A 21,616-nucleotide genomic window follows, 5' to 3' on the forward strand; every position below is an offset into this window, starting at 1 on the left:
GTTTAACCTACTGAGAAAATGTATATGTTCCCTCTTTTGTTTATTTCTGTACAAAATGTCATTTAGCTGTCTCAACTGTTCTCAGCTTTAAACAAGTTCAGAGGCTCAACAAGTGAATACTACAGTACCTGTACTTGCAGAGTAAAGCTGAACTAAACTCAACTTCACCTTTGTTTCCTGCACATCATTGTAGTGCAGTTTATTCAGATATTTCAATATAAATCCTGAGCAGCACACATGTACACTTCAATTGCTGGCATTCTACGAGTGCAGTTAAAAAAGTAAAGACGTTTTTTGAGCAGAACCTGAAATCATTTAAAGTTCACTTGTGATCAAAAAGTTCCAATTCAATCAATCAATCAATCAATCTTTATTTATAGAGCGCCAATTCATAACAGTGTTATCTCAAGACGCTTTACAAGAGCAGGTCAAGACCAAACTCTTTAATGAAGAGAGAGACTCAACGATTCAGGAATTAAAAATTAAGGATTCAAGAATCCCCACATTAGCAGCACCAGATATTATATTACACAACAGTGGAAAGGAAGAACTCCCCTTTAAAACTAGTGATGGGAATTTCGGCTCTTTTTAGAGAGAGAGAGAGAGCATGGAGGCCTTCAGTGTTTAGTAGGCACATTTGAGTGACATTTAAGTAACACTGAATTGATAGAGGTATTATTATACTTTGAAAAGCATTCCTAAATGTATGTAGTCTCAATTGTTTGAATTGTTTTTAAGTGTTAGTTGTAAGTAGTCAAAGTGAGGAGCCAAGTTGTGTTGACTGTGTTCGCTTTTCTGATTCAGCTGGTGATTCGGTGACCAAGCTTGACAACAATGTTGCTGGCCTGTAAGCGTTGCAGCCCTTGGTGCTTGTAACTCCACCTTAAAAAAACTCACCAGCCAGCAATGACAAAACAGTGAAACCAACCCTCAGTGACTTGTTGAGCTTGTTGGACAGCCTTCTCTTCTAACAATCGTAAGAGGCACATGATTTGGACAGCACCTTTCAACCATGCAGAAAGACAGATCATCTCTTCCAGTGAATCTCTACTGAGGTAAGACTCATGATATGTTTATATTAATCTCACCATATTCAAAGTTAAATTTCACGGTGTTGTGATCCAGTGTGGGATGGGTTAAATGTTTGGCATCAAACAAAAACAATGACTAGCTAACTATAGTAATAGAATAACCCGAAGTGGTCCACTCCATATCATGTGTACTTTTACTTCACTTAAAGATTTTGCTGTTAATACTTACTGTTTAACCTACTGAGAAAATGTATATGTTCCCTCTTTTGTTTATTTCTGTACAAAATGTCATTTAGCTGTCTCAACTGTTCTCAGCTTTAAACAAGTTCAGAGGCTCAACAAGTGAATACTACAGTACCTGTACTTGCAGAGTAAAGCTGAACTAAACACAACTTCACCTTTGTTTCCTGCACATCATTGTAGTGCAGTTTATTCAGATATTTCAATATAAATCCTGAGCAGCACACATGTACACTTCAATTGCTGGCATTCTACGAGTGCAGTTAAAAAAGTAAAGACGTTTTTTGAGCAGAACCTGAAATCATTTAAAGTTCACTTGTGATCATTACATCACTGTATTTCGAGATATAACGGAAAATTGTAGTTACCAGAAGGACAACAGTGAAAACAGATATTAGTAGCTTGTTGTCAGAGTGGTGTTGTTTACAGAGTGGTGTCAGATTGCAAAATACTGTAGTGTCCACATTTATTCAAATGTTTAGCAAAGTGTACATGTTAGGCTTACCTGGGAATGAAGCATCATGGTTAATAGTCTTAGCAAGTCTAAATTAAAGTTAAATTTTGCTCAAAATCTTATTCTTAGCATAACAAGGTGTCAGTTACCCCTTTGTTTTTTACACTTTCATCCTGTAGCAGGTGACCAGGTCACAGTGCTACGCTGCAGTCACAGATGAAGGCTGATCACCAATCATGAAGGTCAGAGCCTGGATTAGAGGGGAGGTCAGCACTGGCCTTCCAAAGTACAGTGTCGTCTTCGTCTTTCTGGCTTTGGGTGTATTAATCTTTGTGCTACGTCACATGACCATCTTGGAGGTAAGAACTTGGGTTTTAGTTGGGACTACTTGTAGTGTGGATTTGGTTAGAAATTTACGTTAGTCAGATTAGTAGTCCATCTCCTCCACAGAGATCTATAACGATTCATTAGGGGAAATCAGTGAGGTATAATGACTTTCATTTGGATTCATCTCATCTGTGGAGGTTGTGATAAGGCTAAGAGTCCATGATGATTTGTGGATTTATATGTATATGTACACTTGTATATGCTTGTATAACAAAATTCAAACAGCCTGCATCATGCCTCTGGGACAATTACAAAAATATTCCAAAACATGAATTTCAGTGAACAAAAAAAACAAAATTTGAATTTAACATTCAGGTTCTTGCCTTGTGTAAAGCAGATTGTGTGTCTTGGAGCTCTTTTTTTTTTTTTTTACTGTGGGTCAGTATTAAAAGCAGAGCAAGTGCTACATGGGAGACACTAACACTTCTTATCAAACTCCCCCAAAATATTTTGTGCACTGGGGTAGAAAGAATCTTCCTTCTTAGCCCTTTTGTTTTACTTAATTAATACATTTTCTTTTAGTACATTTGTTTGATGCACCCCTGTCTCCCTCTCTCTCTACCCCCTGCTAGTTTCAGCATAAAGTAAACCCCCCCTTAAACGCCACCATCATTGTCCAAAGAGTTTCCACTGTCCCTGACACGCATCACAGCTTCTGCACCTTCCAGCCGCTGTCCACTGAGGACGCTCAGGAGGAACGCCTCCTACTAGACTCCATTACTTGGCCTGAAACTCCAGTTTTGCCAGATCCTCTTTCTCTGGAGAAGACCACTGATCCTGCCCACAGCAAATTCGTCATTCTTCCACCACAGAGAGGAGGAGGACAGTGGCATGTAGGAGATCAGCTGGAGGTTATGATCAACATGTATGACTTCAAGGGACATCCCAAGAAGTCTGGGGGAGACGTCTTACTCGCTCGGCTGCACAATCCAAAGCTTGTTGCAGGTGTGGCTGGACATGTGGTGGATCATCTCAATGGCAGCTACTCTGCTGTATTCACTTTACTGTGGGAAGGAAGCGCACAGGTTCAGGTGATGCTAAACACCATCATGTTAAATGTGAATGTACTATAGGTGTTTCTAATCTATCTTCTAACTGACCATTCAATAAGCCCAGCCCGCTTTAGTTTCTGTGTCTCTTTTTCAATTCTCGCATAGCACATGTAGTTTGCATTGATCCATTCATCCAGATCCATCCATCGTCTTTGCCACTTATCCATAAAGTTTGCGGGAAAGAGGGGCTCGATCCAGTCCCAGCTTACACTGGGCAAAAGGTGGGGTATACCCTTGATTGTTTGCCAGTCAGTCACAGGGCTGACACATTAAGAATGACAAGCATTCACACTCACATTCGGGCAAGTTAGAGTTGCCACTTAACCTAACCTGCAGGTCTTGTCAGAAGAAGCTGGAGTGCCAAGACCACACAAGCACTGGGAGAACAAGCAAACTCCACAAAGCCATCTGGCAGGCTTAAACCTGGAACCTTCTTGCTGTGAGGCAGCAATGCTAACCACCACACTTCTGTGCAAAAGATTTTCTTGGAATTTTCGTAACATTTGGGCTTTAGACAGAAGCAGAGAATCATTTTTGTTGGCTGTCTGCAAACTACCAGCTTTGGCTAGCTATCTAATTAAGCTCCATGAGTTCAATGAAGATAGCAGTTTTTTGTTGTTGAGATTTGTGCGAAAGGCTTAGCAGACCTTGGCTTTACGAAAAACTCCCATTGGAAACCTGGAAGGGGGTTACTTGTGAGTAATGGCCTAATCTCAAGCAGAATGGTGCTTTGTTGGATGTCTTTACTAGTCATAGATTGGCCATACAAACACCATCAAGTGGAAACGAAAGAGGCTTTTTTGGCTTAGTTGGCCCAGGGGCTCCTGAAGCAGCAAACTAGTATTGGGGAGGGCAGAGAAACTGCTGACCTCAAATGGGGATATTGTTGGGTGATGGATAGAACAGTTTTCCACTGCCAAAGCTGTCCCTTGTCATAGATTCTGTCTATAACATTCATTTACAGAATCTCAAGATGCAGCTTAGGGAGGGAGGGCATCTGGTTTGGAATATCTGCTTGTTGCAGATGATGGGGTCCAGTTCATCCTGTTCTTGGAGTGGTTTGAAGAAGTTAGGATGAGAGTCAACACCTTCAAGGCCATAGTTCCCTCACACTGGTAACAGAAGAAAATGGATGGATGGATGATATGATTGAAAACAAAAAGGACATTAAAACTCTGTTTCTCTATTCAATCAGGTGACACTGGTTCACCCGAGTGAGGCTGTCACAATTCTGCACAGGCTGACCAGCGAACAGCCTGATAGGGTTCACTTCAAGAGCCTCTTCCGCTCAGGCTCACACTCAGAAACTATGATGTGTAACATCTGCCTACGTCCAAACCAGCGGCCACTGTGCGACTTCACTGACATCCGTACAGGTGAGCCTTGGTTCTGCTACAAGCCAAAGAAGCTAAGCTGTGATGCCAGGATCGTCCACTACATGGGAGGATTCAAAAAACGCCTCAAGGCCAAGGAGGAGAAGCTCTTTCAAAGGTGAGGGAACAGATGTATGGGATTGGCATTTTAGAACTAGTTTTGTAACTAGCAGGCAGCAAAGACTGAATATAAAGATGTTGACAATTGAAGATAATATAAATCAAACAAATCAATTTGAGATTTCTTCTTGTTGAAGGCAAGTTTTTCATTGCAGTTGTCACTGAGTGCTTGCAATGTGGAGATTCCAGAATCCTTTATTTTGAATTCTTGAATCTTTTGGTCTCTCTTAAGTTTGGTCTTGGCCTGCTCTATATGAAATGTGCTTTGAGGTAATGTTTGTTAAAAATTGGCACTATATAAATGAAGATCAAATCACATTACGTAGTTCACTTTCTCACACAAAGGAAACTGGATGTTTGCTGTGATTCATGTATCTATTACTGTAAATTTCTGCATTTTTTAAAGTCTTTTCAGGATTTTAAAGATGCACACTTATTTTTTTGCCACCTTCGCACAACAAGCTATAAACATAACATTGACATGTTATGTAACATTGCGACATGGTATAGAAGAAACGTTCGCAAACAGTGGCCTATTTACATCAAGCAAACATGAAGCAACGTTAGTATTCATTTGGAGTTGTGTTAATGGCAGATGTTAAGTCCATTATCACTCATTTTAGCTCTAGTTCGGTCTCCACCAACTCTTGAGGGCAATCGAAAAGATGTCTTAGCTGCGAAGTTGCTAACTTTGTCTTTATCTTGTTTAGTGGTAGGTAAGGTGCAAACAGTTAATCTGAGCTTTCTTTGATGAACACAGCTGCAATGTTCTGTAAAGCTGTGAGGAACTGCAATGTCGGATGATAATTATCTCTCGACAATACTCCAAGTGACAACTTGCACATTATACAGTCAGTGGTCCCATTGTTGATTGGTTGGAAAAACTGATTCACTCAAGATCGAGATTGTTTTCCTTTTTCTTTTTTTCAGAATCAATTTTGTAATGCCTTGATTTATATATTAACCTATGAAAGTGGAAAGAAGCTACCACTTTTATTGTTGTAGTCTATGATTAACATGGCTTATCCACTTCAAGAAAAACAAAGCTAAAACGACAAAGCAGACAATGATGGACAGTCCATGATCTGCAAGGAGACGATCTGCGCCTTCACATTTTAAATCTACGTGGGTTTAAACAGACACACAAGGCTCTCACTGGCTGGGTCCTCAGCGCATCTACACATGTACATAACTCTGTCCAAGCTCATGATATCAGGTTGGAGCTACTGGAATATTAATAATAATAATAATATTAAATTAACTTTCAACCAATTGTTTCCCATTTTAGTGCTTGATTGTTCTAGTTTTAACTTCATAAAAAGGTTAAAAAAAAATTCTCCTCCATTTATTTATGTTGTTGTTCTTATGTTGTAATGTGTGTATGAGATATTTTATGCGTGCTTTTCTTCAGTGGTGTCAACATGAAAATCTACATCCGGGCTTCAGGACCTGACAGGGTCACTGTGTGGCCAAAAAAGAAAGGTAAAGCATGATTTTTTACTACTGCTACCACTGCCTTCAATAATAATTCACAACTGAATGTGCAACAGACAATTAAAGTAAACCAGTCAGAAATAAAACATTATAGAGAGAGATATCCAGGCCATATTGAGTAATTAATTGAATAATACTTAATTACTTTACAAAGTTAAAAAGTACTTTACAGACAACACAGCAGATAAAAACAGAACAAAGTGAATGAGCACAGAGATCATATAACATGAGATATGCTGTGCTATAAAAGGAAGTTTTTAGGAGGGATAAATGCCAGTATGTAAGAAATATCTAGAAAGACATAACTGTATGTCACATTACAGTGGGGGGAGACACCATGTGTCTGAATTGTGTGGCTAAGGCCTAAGCTTTTGTATTGAAAACAACAGTGAGCACAGTGAACACACTCCAGCACCTTAGATACAAATTATTTACTGTAAGGTAAGTAATAGGGGATGAGGTTTGATAAGGCTGTTACTCAAGGCACAATCTACAAAGTATTTGCAGCATTCAGGTCTGCTTATAGTGACTTTGATCATGAAGATGTAGAGAAATTGTTGCTTTAAAGGATTAGGCTGATTTTAGATTGTATTTATTTATTCTCAACAAGTTCCATTAAAAGTAAAACCAATGATAAATTAATTCTACTAACTTGTATTGCCCGTTTAGCCAAGAACATATAAAATTACCCCACCCTTACCCTTTAACTTCTTCTCAGGTCAAACACAGGTGCAGAACAGCAGTGTGGATTCTGGACTCTCTGGTTATTACTACCAGGGTCTGTGGCGAGCACTGGATGGCACCAGAGTTCACCAGTTCAACTTGTCTACCATCACTCAGTGTCTGAAAGGCAAGGCGGTCCACCTGTATGGAGACTCCACCATCAGGCAGTTTTTTGAATACTTCAACGCAGTACTACCAGGTAGCTGATCCACAGAGATTTCTGTCAACAGTTTGATTTTGTTCACACTGCAGTCTAATCTGTTCCCTCTGTAATGCTTTTAGATCTTAAGGAGTTTAACCTGCACAGTCGGAGGCAAATTGGACCATTCCAGGCCTTGGACTATGCAAACAACATTTTAGTGACGTACCGCTGTCACGGCCCTCCTATCCGTTTTTCTGGTGTCCCAGTGAGCGAGCTGCGCTACATTGCCAATGAACTAGATGGTTTAAAAGGAGGCACCGACACTGTCGTAGTGATCGGCATCTGGTCTCACTTCAGCACTTTCCCCATGGAGGTCTACATCCGCAGGCTGCAGAGCATCCGCAGGGCAGTGGTCCGGCTGCTGGACAGGGCTCCAGGCACGCTGGTTGTCATTCGGACCGCCAACCTGAAAGCTTCAGGGATTTATGAGTCACTAACAAACAGTGACTGGTACTCCCTGCAGCGTGACAAAGTGCTCAGAGCCATGTTCTCTGGTCTGAATGTTCGTGTGCTGGACGCCTGGGAGATGACCCTGGCCCACTACCTGCCGCACAGCCTTCACCCAAAACCTCCCATCATTAAGAATATGATTGGCGTTATGCTATCCTACGTGTGCCCTCAAAAGGGCAGGTAGATGTGTGTTTCTTGGGGGAGAGGAGAGCGGATTCAGATGCAGAAGCAGGAAATCACAAACTGAAGAACTGAGGAAGATAATATTGACATAAAACTTCCTTACAAAATACCAGCTCATAATATGCCTATCAACGGCCAACACCATGGGGTTGTAATTACAATAGGCTGAGATTTGAAGACACTCATCCAGCAGCTTATTTTCTACCTCCAACATATAACTTGTGCTCTGTTGATTTGTCCAAGGTATGAGGTGGTCACTGTTGTTCAGTCCGTTGTGTTTTTTATGTCCGATTGCTGTTGTGGTTTTTGGGAACAAGTCAGGGCACAAACACTTCATTGAATTCTGGCCTAACTTTGACACAGTCTGTAATTTCCGGTCCAAGAGAAACTGTTGACAATAAAATTGGAACCATTCACTTAATGGAGAATATTACCAATGGACTGTACTTTGAATGAATTGCTGAAAAAAAACTAATCCACCTGATAGTATTTATTTTACATATTACATACGAATTTGAAAGGGATCCCTTAATTTTAGTTATCTAAGAATTGTGATTGTGAGTTAAAAAACTTGTCAGTACTGGGATGGACATTTACTCCTGTTACTACAGTGAAGTTGTTTTTTTGGTGCACATTTTGTAAATTTTAATATTAAGTATTGTACTTTGCTACATTTCAAGTCACTTCCATTACAGATTAAAAACTAATTGTATGAAAAGTCCAGATAAGCCATGTGACAAAGGAACAGAGTGAATGAGCTAAATCAGAGGCTGCAGCAGATTAGATGCTGCTGGTATGTCTGCGGCTGAAAGACGGCAGAGACATCATCGTCATCATCATCATCATTATTACTATCACTACCACCATCTTTCACTTAAACTGTCACTATCTGACTAAATTCCTCAAACAGAGTTGTGACATGTTAACCAAACTCATAAACAGGTATACTGTTTCACTATTTAGTTTAGTTTCCTACACTTGAGTGTCACAGTTATCCAATGTCTGTTCCTATTTGCAACCTGGGATTTAGTAATAATAATAATGCATTTTATTTGTGGTGTACGTTACATTAGCAAATCTCAAATTGCTACATAAAACACCAACAGGCAAATCAACAACTGAAAAATCAGTCAGCATCATAAAAACAGCAAAAGAGAAAGGTTTTTAGTCCTTTTTTAATGGACTCTATAGTCTGTGGTGCCCTCAGATGGTCCGGAAGTGAATCGCGCAGGCGGGGAGCTGCAGAGCTTTACTTTCATGGGACCATAATTTACAAAATGAGCATCATGCATTTTCTCCTAGACTTTTATACATTAAGATGTGTTTTTGCAACCATCCCCTGCTGGCCATCAGAAAGAATGTCGGCGATGATCGCTGGCGGCTTTGGCTTGCCAATAAACCCATTGGCCTACCCTGCTGTCAGGGTCCTTATGAGCATTTTAAGCTATCGTGCCTGGTTGTACACCCTCTGTGTGCGTTGCTATGGTGATCTAAACAACTGTTGGGCAATACGTTAGCTCTTGCCCATGCAGTTCTGCTCCACTCTCCTCTCCTCTGCTCCTCTTCTCAAAACTGGACAGACGATGGACAAAAGTGATCAGAAAAGACTTCATACTGACAACACAAAAGTAATTTCAGCGTTGATGAGCGTGTGTTTTGTAGATATAGTAGTTTACCCAAAAATAGTTACCCATAGTTTTAATTCTCATGGAACTGACACAGTGGAAGACACAGTACCAGCAGCTTCATTTGAAAATAAGTGAAAACGTTCAACAAAAATTCACTTAGTTAACTCAGTGTTCCCCTCAATCCTGGGGAGACCCCTTGAACCTGCATGCTTAAGATGTTTCCCTGGTCTAAAATCTGTTTCAAATGAATGGACCATAATTAGTGTAGAGGGACGAGTCGAAACTACAGCTTTGTTTTGAAAGAGGCGGGTGAGCTCCCAGCAGCACGCTTTCTGAGCACATGAAGAAATGTTCTCACGTGTGTGCTTCCCCTGTGCTGCTACAACTCCGTCCGAGGAAAAACTTGAGAGAGGTTGTGAAAAAATGTTGAAGTGTTTCTAAGTAAATGGCTCTTTTCAGGACCTACATCATTCATTATGTCATCATATCATAAATGGAAAACACTTGTATTCCAGCACACACGCTTTGAACTCATTACGTGATTGAACAGTAAAAAACGTGGCAATAGCACATAGTAAAAAGGGGAGAGGAAGTCAAGATTTTCAAGACTGTCTGCATATTCTTATTGTGTGAAAGTCCGGCCCCCCAACTGCACCGTAAAGGTCCCATTCCCATTTCGATTCGATGCCTGCCTCTAGAAACACTGTGGAAGTATAATACTGTTGAAAGATCAAAACTCTTAATTCACAGAGAAAAGCATATAGCCCATAGCCCTTAAAACAAGCTGCTAGGACTTGTGTAAGGATGTGATATTACGACATAGACAGTCACAGTAAAAGTGCTGCTAAACTCGGCTACAACCACGTTTATAATGCATCTGCTGGATATTTTGAGAGCAGCAAATGGCCATCACTATTTTGTTGAGATTTAAATATATAGCATGGAAGTATCTTTACTCTGAAAAGCATTTCTAAATATATGTAGTCTTAATTGTTTTTAAGTTTTAGTACTAAGTTGTCATGATGGAGTGTGTTTGCTTTTCTGAGTCAGTCGGTGAGTAAATGGCACAATCCTCTACAGTTTGAGTCACAGCTCTGTGCAGCAAGCCAGACAGCAATGTTTCAAGACTGTAATGAGGAAGCCTCTGTGATTTAGGAAGATACCTAACAGCAACCACCCAATTTCCTCCTCAGTGACTTGCTGAACCTGTTGCGCCGTCAATATTCATTCACAGTCACAGCGCTACCTGGTGGCGACAGGGAGTGCTATGTTTCACGCTCTGATGTCTCAAGACCAGCCAGTTGCCCAGATCCACTTCGAATTTGGTCAGGAAAGCCTCAAGACGTTGATGTTGATCCGTAGTGAAAACTGTGAGTTTTCGCCAAAAGGCGTGGGCATTAAAGGTGCAGTAACTCCGCTCTACAAGGTCCTATCTTCACCACATTTATACTGTTTGATGACTGTCCGGCTCTGAAGACATGCACATGCTAATTTAGAACCATAGTCATAGCGGTAGGTTTTGTCAAACGCTGTCACCGTGGCAACACCTCGCAAATCCCTTTCCTCCTGTGGGCTCTCCTGTCATCTTTGACAAACTCCTGCACAACGATAACCAGGACTACAATCCACAAACTGGCATTTTCACCTGTAGCGTACCAGGGAGCTACTATTTTGCTTACCATGCCCACTGCAAAGGAGGTGATGTGTGGGTGGCCCTGATGAAGATCAATGAGCCAGTAATGTACACAGATGATGAACACAAAAAGGGCTTCCGGGAGCACTGTACTCCCGTGACAACAAGGAGACTCTGTGCATGTGCAGCTGCCATCTGAGCAGGCTGCAGGACTTTATGCTGCTCCATATGTCCACTCCACATTTTCTGGATATTTATCGTACCCAATGTAAGAAATGTGTACAAGGAAAGATGATACAACCATTTGAGCCATTAAGTCTTTTTCTTAAGCAAGAAATCAATACGTTGAAAATATCCTGCGTGTTTTCAATGTTCCGTCGGCATTTAACAGAGCTGCTGGTAACACTGAGAACAAATCTCCTACCTGAGAGCTTCAGCACAGAGCACATGTTCCTCAGTGGCTGCAGAACGCTCCTCTTCTTCAAACGTGTTGTCTGCACATCTGCAAGTGGGAGAAAATGGTACAACAATTACATTTTATACAAGTTGTGTTTACAGTCAGCAGCGATGCTGGAAAGTGGAGAACTGCAGGATGCCGATGAATAAAAAGTGAGGAGGATTTGGACGAACCTGAAGACTCTTCCTCGGCTCCTCAGCAGTGAACACCAGCCCACCTGAAGCATGGAAGGAAAAAGAATCAATCAATAAGTGACCAGAAGGTGGAGCTGTATCACCTTCATGTTGAACAAGGCTGCACACATTTGATGTGTGAAATAAAAAAGTGGATATTTGCACTGATGACTTTTCTCTCATTTCATTCTCTTTACATTTACATTGTTGAGATACATTTTTAAACTTGCTGTTAAACTTCAGTAACTATTTGTGACGACAAATAAAATATTTTGACATTAATGGTGATCACTGACATTTCAATGCAATTACATTTCAAGGATTCAGGGAACTTTATTTGTCATACCAACACACGTTCACGCATGGGGAGGTATGAAATTACATTCTCAGGTCCCGTTTTAAGCCAAGATAAATATCAAATAAGAAATAAAATATAGAAAATAGAGGTCCTATATAAAATAGCATAGAAGTACTTGGTGCAGGTAGGTGTGTGGGTGTGTGTGGGGTGGGGGCGTGGGATCTACAGAGCACCACCAGAGTTCAGCTGTCTAACAGCTTCTGGAAAGACGCTGTCTTCTAGTGAGGACCTCTCTGTCATACAGAGCATAGTCCAGTAACAAGAGATCAGCAGTTATCAGGTAATGGTCCCATAGAATAGAGTTATGTGGAAAGACTGTTAACTGTTCAAGTGCAACACCACAAGCCAGAACAAGGTCAAGAGTGTGGTTCAAACAGTCAGTGGGTTCATTTACAGTCTGGGAGAAGCCAACTGGGTCCAATAGTGAGACAAAAGCAGTGCTGACACCATCGTTATCATCGTCCACATGAATATTAAAGTCACCTACTAGAATCACTTTGTGGCTCATCCCACCCAGGACCAAGACGGAGCGCTTCAGACGGTCATTTGTGCCCACTGCCATCAGACTGTTTCACAGCACTGGAGAACTCAGTCTGCCATCAAGCTGATCCAACAAACAACACTCACTGATCCCCCACCTCTTGCACTGGACTGACTGAATATGCACATAACATTCTACCTATCAACCAGACTATTAGATTTTAGCATCATTATCATTGTTGTCAACTTTATTATTATGTCATCTTGAACTATCATTCATATGGCTGTTATTGGAACTGCCAATATCACTATTATTATTACATAGACTTTATTGATCCCCCATAGGGGGAAATTGTAGGGCTAAGTTTCTGATAGGAAATGATTGTTGTACACACCCCTACTCTGATACATGCACACGAACCCAAGCACACGAACAAGTACTTAAGTGGTGAAATTCCCTGGCTCGAGTTACTAAGATGTGATTGCCAGAAGTAACATATCAGTCATTAGGGAAGGTCAACTTGACCTGAGAAGTAGAAACCTTACACAACAATGGTGGGAAACAAGACCCCAAGCCAAGAAACATGAGTTCCAGGAAAGTGTAAAATCAGATGGTCGAGTACGCGCACTTACCTGTGCTCTCACATAAACACACACTGCGTGAATGACGTAGGAGGAGGTATAAACCCCCCCACCCAATATCAGAACTTTGGAATAGTAATGAGGAATCTGAACTGTATAGAGGTGTTGGAACGAGAAGTGTTTGCCAATAAATTCCCCGAGGCTGATGAAGCTGAGATCCTGTTCGTGTGTCGTGATTCGCCACAACATAATTGGTGACCCCGACGTGATCGAGTCAGGACCACGAGTGAGAGTTACATATTACAGCAGCAACAGCGCCAGGGCAAGATAAGCAGGAAAATAAGCAATAGTAGATAAATAGAAATTGCATTTACACTATAAACATAAATGTACAGTACAGAGAGGTATATGAAATGAGTGAGAAAAATGTCATATAGTATATTATTATTATTATTATTATTATTATTACTACTATAGCAGTAGTTATGGTTGATGGTAGTACTGTACTTGCACATATTTATCCATCCCATATTCTACTATTCTACCACACAGCAACACATCATGGCTTCACATTGGCACTTTTCTCACACCTGCTGCTAATTATATATGACGTCACTGTCATAAATTTACACTTTCTATGCGCTTTTTAATTTTGTACTTTAATGTTGTACATTGGGCTGTTGCAACACTTGAATTTCCCCCATGGGGCTCAATAAAGGATTATTATGTTATGTTATGCTATGCTAGGTTAGCTAGCGTTAGCTAATTAGCTAACCACCATATGTTTGTTAGTGTTTGTGTTCGGCCATTCAGCCTCAGACTGACCTCATTAACCAAAGCCACCTCCGCGTCTTCATGATGTTTTCCTCCGGTAGTTTTCCAGTTTTCCTCTGGTCCTCCTAACATCTTTTGGAAGCAGAAAAACGAGCTGCAAAAACACGCGCCAACAATCCGCTCAGGTTCCGACGTCATCTGCTGCTGCGGTGAGTGAGTGTCCTGACGTCATTTCCTTGACCAGAGAAACGTCGCGCCGTTGTGACACAAGCAGCCCGGAAAGTTTAGCAATAACTCTGTAGATCTAGTAACTACGGGTGTTAATCGTTCACAAAAAAATGTAATCAAGTCTTTTCAGGGAGTTCATTCCACAGTGCAGGTAGAAGTTTGGGTTCAGGTGTTTTGCATTTTCGAGGACACAGCGCCCCCTTGTGTCCTGTAGGAGTAACTGTTTATCAATGTTCCTCCACTCGTTTTCTCTTTTTCACTGTTTTTTCTTTTAATTTATTATATCTTTATATATCTTTACTTTTCATGAGTCATTCAATGACATGTGTTAGCATTGTTCATTTGGGATGAATAAAAACAGTGTGAAGTGCGTTAACCTGCCCGTTGTGCTCTTTTCTGTCCACATCTGGCCAGTTTTGCAGCAGCACACGATCCAGAGCCCGTCTGCCCTGAGCCACGGCTCTGTGGAGACATCTGGCACTTTGAAAAGAAATGACACAGTTGAACAATGTTGAACTCCACTCACTGCGCCACAGGAGGTGATACGTCCTCTTCTCTGGGTGTCCATCCCAGCAGGTTAGTTACAGCCACTTCAAATTCAGTCCACGTGCACGAAGGTCCAACGCTGCTTGCAGCTTTAATCATTACTGAAATTGCAGTTCTATGCAAGCATTACAAAATATCAAACTACCTATTTGAAGGCACTAGAATACAGGAAATAGTATCTTCCCCTGTGAAAATGCTCTGGGGCAGGACACCCAAACCTCTATTAGATTGCCCCACGCAAGGATTTTGTTTCTTAGTCTCACAGTTCAAAAGTGACTGGACAAAACATTACATTTGATGTCGCAGCACCACCAAAGCACTGCACTCGTGTCCTCAGCAGTACACCCACCAAGTCTGAAGTCAATCAGTTGAGCAGTTCCTAGATTTATTAAGTCAAACTAATCAATCTGAATCAAACTAGTTGAATATTTCCACTTGTAATGTCATGCATTTTTATCTTCAATGTGGTCTTTTCAGAAAATGGAAAAAATGAATTTTGATGTTTGGTGTAATGTTGGATGAACTTTCAAGCCTCCAATAATTCAAACAGACAAAATAAAACAAGCTGAAAGAAAAACATTTTCTCACTTTTTATTGTTGTTGTTGTTGTGTTCCTCTCTGTAGAAAGATGTTCTTGGGCCAATTTGAGAATATGGAGCACTTAGCTAAAAGTTCTTGAATGTAGTACCAAGTGTGTGTCTTTTCTCTAAGGAGTCTATTTTAAACAAAAGCTATGGATTTGTGATATATTTATTTAGATTGAGGTCTTTTGTAGAAAAATTGACTGAGTACCACACAGAGGTCAGGGAGAGACCTTGGTTTTGGTCTTTCCATGGGGTTTCTGTGGCGAGCACCAGATGGCACCAGAGTTCACCAATTCACCTCTTCTGCAATCAGTCGGTGTCTGAAAGGCAAGGTGGTCCACCTGTATGGAGACTCCACAGCTTTTTGAAAAACCTCACTGCAGTACTACCAGGTAGCTGATCCACAGAGATTCCTGTCAACAGATTTTGAAACAAGCTTAATCTGTTCCCTCTGTAATACTTTTAGACCTTAAGGAGTTGAACCTGCACAGCCCAAAGAAAGCTGAGCCTTACATGGCCTTGGACTATGCAAACAACATTTTGGTCTCCGTATTGCCCTTGTATCAGTGAGACATTGCCAATGAACTGGATCATTTAATCAGAGCACTGTCATAGTTTTTGGCATCTGGGCTCACTTTGGCAGTTTCCGGGTGGAGGTCTTACATCTAGCGGTTGCAGAGCATCCGCAGGTCAGTGTTGCGGCTGCTGGACAGGGCTCCAGGCACAGTGGCCATCATCCGGACAGGGAACTCCAAAGTTATGACGCTTACTGCAGCACTAACAAACAGTGACTGGTACCTCAAGGACAAGGTGCTCAGGGCCATGTTCAAAGGTCTGAATGATTATCTACTGGATGCCTGGGAGATGACCCTGGCCCACCACCTGCCACACAACCTCAAAGTTGTTTATGACCAGTACTATGAAGCTCTACTAACAATAGGGTGACATTTCAAGACATCATTCCAACAGCTAACTGTCTGACCCTAAGAGATAACCTGTGCTCTGCTGGTTTGACTCTAAGGTAAGGGTTGCTGTTTCATGTAGCAACTTGGACTTTGAACAGGAGGAGGAGGAGGAGGATTCCGGTTGAAATAGTTGTCCAATCCAATCTCACAGAAGTTTGTGAAATAGTCACATAATTGAATCTATTAATTTGTGCGGCTAGTAGTCTGGCACGGCATGCCTGGAGGGTTAATTTTAGGACCAATGTTATTCTCATTCTATATGCTCCCCTTGGGTGATGGTAAGTGGCTTTGAGTTGGCCTTCAGAGTTGTTTTCCACAGCCCCACCGAGGTCTTGATGAAGGCTTGTGTGTGGTTAGATTTGCAACCAGTTTCTGTAATAACTGTAAGTAGCACACTGCCCTCTATTTAGTCTGTATTTGAAGTGTTCACAAAGAAAAGAGCAGCATTACTTCTTCTGCTTTACACACTTCAGAAAACTGATTCGTTTTGCATTATGTCCATTAATACTCACATTCAGACAGACTGCTGTATTGGACCCTCTCTTTGGACTGTCTTTGCTTTAGCAGTCTTAATCTTTGATAGCAAAGGTCCATTCTAATCGCCGACTGTTCCTTCCCATCCTGAAGTCAGACGAGCACACAGTGCGACTATATTTTTGTTGTGCTTACTTTGTCTCAGGGATGGTAGAACCTTTAGAATGTGTCATTTTTTTTCCCCCAGATGTTCTAACCGGCAACAGTTCAACAGTTACCCGACGTAAAAACAAATTGGACGCGGGTTTGTTATGTTCTCCCACCATCGAGTGACGAGCGAGAGGATTTACTTTATTTTTTTCACTTTTATTTGAAAATGTGACCCAAATGTACAATCACTGAAAAAACTGTGTGTGTTAATATTATTTTCTTAACAAGGGGTTAAGTATTAGTGATACAAGCTCAGGGATGGAAGAATCCTGTGGACCTTGGAGCACGAGTTGTAAAACGTACAGAAAGACCACATTGATCCGTTGTGTTTTCTGACACAACCTGTGAGGTTACAGATTCTCCGCTGAGCGAACGTGTTACATATGCAAACTACTGGAGTTGTATGTTGGTCACAAAAAGAAGCACGAACACTACAGTGTTGCATTTTTTTTCATGTATTCATATGTATTTTTTCAGTATTCATGCGTTCAGGTGGTGAGAGCATGAATACTGTATGCCATGCTATTTGCAAGGTTGTTCTTGCTCCCACTGAACTCCTGAATGTGCCTGTAGTGTTTCCTGTCCATTCCCTGCCAGCACCATGGTCAAATGTGCCCCCCAATTTAAATGACTGAAAAAAAAAAAAAAGAAATTCAATTAGTCTCTTGGAATTTCTCATAGATCGCTTTCAATCTATAAAATGATATTACTTTGATTTGGTCAAAAACTAAAGTGATTCTGCTCATCCTTCATTATGAGACAGATTCAGACTTGTGTAATGTTTAAATCTCCTGCATCAAGTTGAAAGTGTAAGGGCTCTAAATGTGGGAGGCAATGCGGATACATTGATTGGTAAAACATATTCTTCGCAGAAACTGATAATGACGACAGTTAAGGGTTTTTTAAAATTAGCTGATGCAAAGAAAACCTGGCTATGTGCAATCTGTTCAAGGTAAACCCCTCTAGGCTTGTCTGGTTCAGACCACCAAGAAGGTCAAAGGTAAAAAAGAAACAAGCCTCTCTCTCTCTTGGGTTTTAGTGGGATATATATATATATATTGTTAAGAACAGGCTATGGGCCATGTATCATGGACTTTTGATTTTTGGACATTTTGTGTTTGTGTTCCTATGATTCCCTGTTCCCACTCTGTTTGACAGTGAAGATCCAGCCGTAACACCACAGGCAAGTCAGGGAAGAAATTTCCTGCAGCTAACAGCTCAACACTTCTCATCAAGCACCCAAAATATTCAAATAGTTATGTTATGCTTTGAAGCAGGAAGAATCTTCTATCTTGGCCTTTCTGTTTTATTTAGTTAATTCTCTCTCTCTCTCTCTCTCTCTCTCTCTCTCTCTCTCTCTCCTGATCCAACTCACCATCCGGCGGTGATCGGTTGCAGTGTTTGCTTTCCTGAGTCAGCCAGAGAGTAAATGGAACAATGTTCAATAGAAGTGTTTTAACATGCAGAGAGATAATCATTTGTTAGCAAATATGAGTCAAAAAGAGGCCATCAACACTTGTCACCACACCCATGTACTGTAGCTACTCAACTGCCACTGCTACTCAGTTCTGTCACTGTTGGTATTTTACATGTTGATATTATCTTTGCAGAGCCCAAAACCTACTTCCTCATACATCAGACTGCACTTTGTCACATACAGAACAAACTGTAACCTGAAACTCAGTAGATCTGACTGATACAGGACAAATTAGTCTTTGCCCTTCTTTGCCATTGTCTCTATGACCAAATAACACCATAAACCTGGGGCCATATTATGATTAACTAATATTTAATGTATATTATATAACTTAATAGATAATTAAGTGTCACAACTATAGTTGGAGTCATACAGCATTACTAGCATCCACATTTAAAGAGGGAAATATTGTACTTTTACTTCAGTACTACTTGTATTGAGTAGTTACTGGATACTTAGTCCATAAAGATTTAAATACAGTCAAAAACATATGATAAAAAAATAAGTAGATACCTCGATGCATTGAAAACCATTCAAAATATTTTTACTTGAGTAAACTCAAGCATCAAAATACAGTATCAGTCAAAAGTTTGGATACACCTCCTCACTCAATGGTTTTTCTTTATTTTTATCATTTTCTACAATGTAGATAATTTTTTAATTGAAGACATCAAAACTATGAAGGAACACATTATTTATATGAAATTATGGAGTAAACAAAAATGTGTTAGACACACCTATAGGATATGTAGGGGCAATTTAACAAGGAAGGAGAGTGATAGAGGTGGTGTCAGATGACCCGGCCTCCACAATCACTCCACCTAAAGTTGGACTTTAGAATGAAGGAAAAGCAGGCGACAAGTTCTCAGCACATCTGAAGAAACTCCTTCAAGACTGTTGGAAGATCTGTTTTCCAGATGACGACCTCATGACGACTGAGAGAATGCCAAGAGTGAGCAACGCCGTCTTCAATATTAATCTACAATGTAGAAAATAATGGAAGTAAAGGAAAAGAAAAACCACTCAATGACAAGGTATGTCCACACTTTTGACTTGTACTGTTAAAGAAGTTAAAGTACTCGCGATGCAGAATGGCATATCTCAGAATTCAAATGAATATTATTATATTATACTGATGCACACATGTATGCAGCGCTCTAATGTTGCATGTGGTAAAGGCAGGGCTAGTTTGAACTACTTTATCTAAAATAATACATCCTGATTTCTTAGTTGATTATATGTTGTGTTAATCTGAATCTGTTCCTAAAACTTTTAAATAAATCTAGAGGAGTAAACACTACCCTAGTGCCTCTGAGATGTAGTGGAGTTAGTAGTAGTCATAATGACTAGAGAGGCGCTATACAAATACCGACCATTTACTTTCCACCACTGACTGGGGCATGAGGAGGAGACTTTTATTCAGGCCTGTAGCATTTCTTTTCTTTTGCTGTTTAATGCTAAATTTATTTGAAAGTGTTATGATTGATTTTTTTCTTTTGACTTTGCGTATGTTCCATCCATCCATGTTGTGTTTTGATGGTTGATATGCAGTGGTGTTTTGTGATCCAGCGGGGAAGTGAAAATAGCTAACTATTCTAATACAGCAGTGATAATACATTTCACTGATAACACTTAAATTCCTGTGAACTATAGTTAACAAAATGAATACATTCTGTGTGTATGTATGCCTCTTAGCTTTAGTACTTTTTCGCTTGAGGGATGAAGGGTTAAGTGATGAAGGAATGAAGGGAAGAAGGTAGGATAAGGGAAAGAATTGAGATTGTATATATATATATATATATATATATATTATTATTATTAGTAGTAGTAGTAGTAGTGGTATTATTTGTATCATTTGTCATTTTCAGTTATTTCACATTTCACCTGGTGCAGTAATTTACCTCTGTGTAATAATTTTTAATAATTTTTAATACATCTATTTTTTATTCATACTTTTATATATTTATATTTTACTTTGTGTTTGAAGTGTATTCTTATTCTTTTGGAGCTGTGTGTAACAAAAAGCAATTTCCCCCTGGGGATTATTAAAGTAATTCTGATTCTGATTATTATTATTATTATTATAATATAGTACATCTCCTCATTCTGAGTGTACATGTTATATATTATTGTTGGTAGTAGTGGTAGTAGTATTATTATTATTATATAGTACAACACCTTACTCTGAGTGTACATGTTGTTATATATTATTATTAGTAGTGTTATTATTATTATTATTATTATTATCATAAGACTCTGGACTCACCTGGTGCAGTAATTTACCTCTGTGTAATAATTTGTAATAATAATTTTTAATACATCATTTTTTATACATACTTTATATATTTATATTTCAACTTTGTGTTTGAAGTTTATTCTTATTCTTTTGGGGCTGTGTGTAACAAAAAGCAATTTCCCCCTGGGGATTATTAAAGTAATTCTGATTCTGATTCTGATGTCACACTATTTGTGTGGAGAGAATTTCCCAATTTGGTTCAAGTCAAATTCTTACTCTTAGCATAACAAGATGTCAGCTTCTTTGTTTTTTTGTTTTTATTCTTTCATTCAGAACCAGGTGATCTGGTCACAGCGCTATACTGCAGTCATAGACGAAGACTGATCACTGATCATGAAAGTCAGAGCCTGGATGAGAGGGGAGGTCAGCAGTGGCCTTCCAAAGTACAGCACCATCTTCTTCATTCTGGCTTTGGCTGCCTTCATTTTCCTGCTACGTTACATGGAGGTCCTGGAGGTGAGAACTTGGGTTTTAGTGGGACATCTTGAAGGGTGGACCCAGTCTGAAGTGTTTCATATTAGATGTTAATATGCTCAGGATAACAGTGATGTTTTTATTCAGTTATTTCACATTTACATTTCTGTTTTTCTTTGTGCTCTTTTCAGTGGATTGACGTCGGCAGCAGTAAGCTGGAACGAGCTAAGGAAAACTCTACATCTAAAGAAATAATGGTAATCATTTACTGCCTTGGACTTGGACTGTGTCTGAAAGGTGCTACACTAATAAACCTCACCTTTCCTTGCCTTGCCTTGCCTTGTTCAAAATTCAAAGATCCTCCTGAATCATCCGCTTCACTTTACCTCCACCTCCTCCACTGTGATCTGTAAATTCATTATGATAAATCAATGACGTTTGGTGGCTTTAGCTTGGATTCACCTCATCACTGAAACTGATGATTTTCACAGTTCGTGTGGTTCGATCCAGTCTGTATGCAGCAACATTTAATTCTTTTCTTTTTTTTTTTTCTGCCAAAAAAAAACCCCAAAACATTAATTTTTACTGAACAACTGAAACACAAATACAAACTTGACATTTGGGTTCT

The 21,616-nt window shown here is 40.0% G+C and overlaps 2 protein-coding genes and 1 long non-coding RNA gene across 4 annotated transcripts in view; 2 read left to right on the forward strand and 1 right to left on the reverse strand.

The window, feature by feature from the left end:
* LOC139221955 (NXPE family member 3-like) overlaps positions 1-21,616 on the reverse strand; it is a 265,241-nt gene that overhangs the window by 100,541 nt on the left and 143,084 nt on the right. The window lies entirely within an intron of this gene.
* LOC139221958 (NXPE family member 3-like) lies at positions 1,010-8,130 on the forward strand. The gene is made up of 7 exons (XM_070853906.1): positions 1,010-1,055; positions 1,905-2,084; positions 2,685-3,143; positions 4,360-4,655; positions 6,069-6,139; positions 6,870-7,073; positions 7,157-8,130. The coding sequence occupies exons 2-7, from the start codon at positions 1,962-1,964 to the stop codon at positions 7,708-7,710; spliced, it is 1,707 nt and encodes a 568-aa protein (XP_070710007.1). The 5' UTR covers positions 1,010-1,055; positions 1,905-1,961; the 3' UTR covers positions 7,711-8,130.
* Positions 19,233-21,245, forward strand: LOC139222215 (uncharacterized). The gene is made up of 3 exons (XR_011585914.1): positions 19,233-19,312; positions 20,848-21,030; positions 21,180-21,245. It is a non-coding gene; the product is annotated as an uncharacterized lncRNA (long non-coding RNA).

This window comes from Pempheris klunzingeri, chromosome 22 (assembly GCF_042242105.1).
Source record: "Pempheris klunzingeri isolate RE-2024b chromosome 22, fPemKlu1.hap1, whole genome shotgun sequence".
In the NCBI taxonomy this organism is placed as follows: domain Eukaryota; kingdom Metazoa; phylum Chordata; class Actinopteri; order Acropomatiformes; family Pempheridae; genus Pempheris; species Pempheris klunzingeri.